This window comes from Ascaphus truei, chromosome 8 (genome assembly GCF_040206685.1).
Source record: "Ascaphus truei isolate aAscTru1 chromosome 8, aAscTru1.hap1, whole genome shotgun sequence".
Taxonomy (NCBI): domain Eukaryota; kingdom Metazoa; phylum Chordata; class Amphibia; order Anura; family Ascaphidae; genus Ascaphus; species Ascaphus truei.
In genome coordinates, this window is record NC_134490.1 from 2,316,704 (window position 1) to 2,321,365 (window position 4,662).

The 4,662-nt window shown below is 44.9% G+C and overlaps 1 protein-coding gene across 1 annotated transcript in view; it reads left to right on the top strand.

Moving 5' to 3' along the window:
* The window catches only part of ADAM8 (ADAM metallopeptidase domain 8), a 68,316-nt gene extending 64,925 nt beyond the window's left edge, over positions 1-3,391 (top strand). Inside the window, exon 25 of the mRNA XM_075610304.1 lies at positions 585-3,391. Within this exon, the coding sequence (XP_075466419.1) occupies positions 585-623 (39 nt within the window). The 3' untranslated portion in view covers positions 624-3,391. The remainder of the gene's footprint in view (positions 1-584) is intronic.
* The last annotated feature ends 1,271 nt before the right edge of the window (positions 3,392-4,662 follow it).

Consider the following 4,662-nt stretch of genomic DNA (forward strand, 5'->3'; position numbering starts at 1 on the left):
TTAACCCTTTAACACACTCGGAGGGTGATGCAGTGGCAGCCTCTTAGGTCCCTCATTTATTGGCACATCTTTTGGTGGCCATTTTAAGATCCCACAGATATTTGTGGGTATTTCCTGATCCCACACCTCCTGGTAGTAAAACCATAGCGATTCTGCACCCGGAAACCTCCCTCAGTCTATACAGCTTAAAAAATGTCAAACCAAGTAATGTAGCAGCACAGATTAAATCATATCATAGTGGTGAATATTCCCCCCTACTCACTGCCCACACATACTCCTTCCAGGTGACACTTTCACCTTCATTACAGCTTTAAAACTCACCTCCCTGCCCTCCTCCTCCAGCACTGGGACTGCCTCGCATAGTCTGGTCCTTAAATTCACAGATAGAGAATTAGGGATAAAATGAATGATGATTCCTTACCATTCTGCTCAGTGATATTTCGTTTGAGCTTCTAATCTCCGTGGGCATAAACAGAGCTAAAAATATATATATACAGAGACGAGCAAAAAGTAAAAATGATTCATCAGCATCTTAGAAACTAGCACATCGTACTTACTCCTGACCATAAATGTTCCTCTTTCAGAAGGTTGCCCTGAGGCCCCCTGTCCAGCAGCGGAGATGACCCTTGCCCTGCATTACGGCCAGTCTGTGACTACCTAAAAATAGACATCAGGGACAAAACATCTTCCTTTCGGGGAGCCCGCTACTAAATGCCGCGTCCTCTCTGCTGCTCGGATCCGGCAGCACGAGACGTGCCTTATGGAAGACGATGTTACGCCACAGAACGCGGATCCTTCCGGAACCAGGATGACCCGTGCTGCAGAACGGACATCGCTGTCTGATAGAGCCGGAGAGGAGGGCGAGTCACGTGTGTTCGGATTTGAATCGGACACATTCTCTTTCTCTCTGATTTCGCCTCTGTCTAACCAATGAATTAAAAACAGGAGCGTGCGCTGTAGGTGAAGGGGCAATTTGCATTTCAACATCTTTGGGACGTGTGTGGAGTTCTCTGTCCACAGTGGGAATTAAACCCCCCGGAGAACTGAACGAGGGGCAGCATTAAAGCCCGCCTGGAAAACCTCTGCAGGATTGAGCATGTTCTTGGGTATTGCTCTCGGGTACAGGAGATGCACGGAGAATGGGAACATGTACAGGACGGACGAGTTCAGATCTAACTCGTGACCCAAGCTGGTTCCAAGACGATCCAACGTCTAGTTCCAGTGCATTGTGGGACTTGTGGTCCGGTATCCCCACCACCCTTGCACTATTGGATTATGGAAACCCCATTCAAGCGAGCACAAGATTATCGGTCGGAGAACAGACTGATTTGCAACCAAGTAACTGTTGCTTTATTAACCAGACCGGTGCGATGCCCATTTAATTGCACGGCCTTCTGTACACCACTGATTTGTATCATCTTTCATAATGGGAAACGTTTATTTGCAAGTCCCGGGGATCGTCGCGGACACCGATTTTTCTGTTATTTCCTCTCGTACAATAGATTTACTGCTGCGTTCTTTCATATACATTCCGGAAATAGCGGCTGAACCAAAACGGCTTCGTATTTCTGTTTACAAACAGGATTTTATCTCTTTGAACTGTAAATGGAATCTCTTAACCCCTTCATGTATAGAAAGACCTGCAAAACATTGCTCTGTTCATTACTGATATGTATCAGTCTGAATGTTACAGATATACTGTACATCAGTTTATATATTATAGGTACACATTGCGCTGCATGCTGCAGATACACATTGCTCTGCACTGATATACAGGTACACATTGCGCTGCATGCTGCAGATACACATTGCTCTGCACTGATATACAGGTACACGTTGCTCTGTATCACACACACACACACACACACACACACAGCTGTTTGATGCAGATACACGTTGCTCTGTATCACACACACCCACACACACTGCTCTTTGAGGCAGGTACAGGTTGCTCTGTGTCACACACACTGCTGTTTGATGCAGATACAGGTTGCTCTGTGACACACACACACTGCTGTTTGATGCAGATACACGTTGCTCTGTCACACACACACACACACTGCTGTTTGATGCAGATACACGTTGCTCTGTGCCACACACACACACACACACACACACACACACACACACACTGCTGTTTGTGGCAGATACACGTTGCTCTGTGCCACACACACACACACACACACACACACACACACACACACACACACACACACACACACACACACACACACACACACACACACACTGCTGTTTGTGGCAGATACACGTTGCTCTGTGTCACACACACACACACTGCTGTTTGATGCAGATACACATTGCTCTGTATCACACACACACACACACACACTGCTGTTTGATGCAGATACACATTGCTCTGTATCACACACACACACTGCTGTTTGATGCAGATACACATTGCTCTGTATCACACACACACACACTGCTGTTTGATGCAGATACACATTGCTCTGTATCACACACACACACACACACACTGCTGTTTGATGCAGATACACATTGCTCTGTATCACACACACACACACACTGCTGTTTGATGCAGATACACATTGCTCTGTGTCACACACACACACACACACACACTGCTGTTTGATGCAGATACACATTGCTCTGTATCACACACACACACACACACACACACACACACACACACACACACACACACTACTGTTTGATGCAGATACACATTGCTCTGTATCACACACACATACACACACTGCTGTTTGATGCAGACTGCCCTGCTTGTTACAGATGTATTTTTCTCTGCGATGTATTCCATGTCTTCCCATCAGTGAAGAGATAAACACCACATAACGTATTGCCTCATTCAGATAGTCGGAAACGCACAGGCGCCGCACTAACGAGGAAAAGAGAAGTCTTGTTATTCATCTCATGCAGGCTGTGCCTTCCATACCAGGCTGTGCCTCCCATACCAGGCTGTGACATCTAATTAAACGCACAAAGTATGATGATAAATAAAGTCACAGGACAGCGTGTCCCTCAGGATTACAGTGCTGCGTTGTCACTATCGTGTCCAAACTGTTTGCCTTACGAGTAACACATCTCAGCACTGAAAGGGTTAACTTATTACCATGTACACACCTTTTTCAGCTGGGCTGAGGTTGTTTTATTCTGTAATGCTACATGCTGCATTTGTGCTTTTTACAGGGGGGATTGTGCAGGGCATTGTGGAGCAGTGGGTTACACAGGGTTCCCTTGGCACAGAAATACATTTAAATTATTGTATAAACTATTTGTTGAAGAGAAGTAAAGGATTGTGTGTGATTTTCATGTGGCCACAGGGACCTGGTGTCTTTATTCTAAGTGGAATATTTTACAACAATAAAAAAAAATTAAAAAAGATATATAATAGTAATTTTGTCTTATTACTTTTGTGTGTGTGTGTGTGTGTGTGTGTGTGTGTGTGTGTGTGTGTGTGTGTGTGTGTATGTATATATATATACAGTATATGCAATATGATACCGTTTGACGAATATCAGAGGTAGCACTCCAAGTGGGTAGTCAAAGAAACTTGTATTAATTAGACATAGTACCAACGTTTCGGTCCTCGTGCGGGACCTTTGTCAAGGTGATGTGACCTTCACCTTGACAAAGGTCCCGCACGAGGACCGAAACGTTGGTACTATGTCTAATTAATACAAGTTTCTTTGACTACCCACTTGGAGTGCTGCCTCTGATATTCGTCAAACGGTATCGTATTGCCTATTTATTCCATACAGGATTTGCACCCCCTTCATTGATTTACCAGACGGAGTGCCGATTGTTCTTCATTATCATCTATATATATATATTTATTTTTTTTAAGTTATGGTGTGAAAAAGGCAACAAAAAAGCTCCACCGTTGGCATATAACTGGGATATAAGGCCCCTGCTGCACAGTATATATATCTCACTGAGATATAAGGCCCCTGCTGCACAGTATATATATCTCACTGAGATATAAGGCCCCTGCTGCACTGTATATATCTCACTGGGATATAAGGCCCCTGCTGCACAGTATATATCTCACACTGGGTATAAGGCCCCTGCTGCACAGTATATATATCTCACACTGGGATATAAGGCCCCTGCTGCACAGTATATACATCTCGCTGGGATATAAGGCCCCTGCTGCACAGTATATATCTCACTGGGATATAAGGCCCTTGTTGCACAGTATTTATCTCACTGAGTATAAGGTCCCTGCTGCACAGTATATATATATCACTGGGATATAAGGCCCCTGCTGCACAGTATATATATCACTGGGATATAAGGCCCTTGTTGTACAGTATATATCTCACTGAGTATAAGGTCCCTGCTGCACAGTATATATCCCACTGGGATATAAGGCCCTTGTTGCACAGTATATATCTCACTGAGTATAAGGTCCCTGCTGCACAGAATATATCTCACTGGGATATAAGGTCCCTGCTGCACAGTATATATATCACTGGGATATAAGGCCCCTGCTGCACAGTATATATCCCACTGGGATATAAGGCCCCTGCTGCACAGTATATATCTCACTGGCACTGCAAGATATAACCTAATAATGACAGTAGGGGAAGGTCCGGCCGCGACTCAAAGCTTTTTGTCCCCGTGTGCGCCCTGTAATGGAGCTACAGAGCGGCCCGTCAC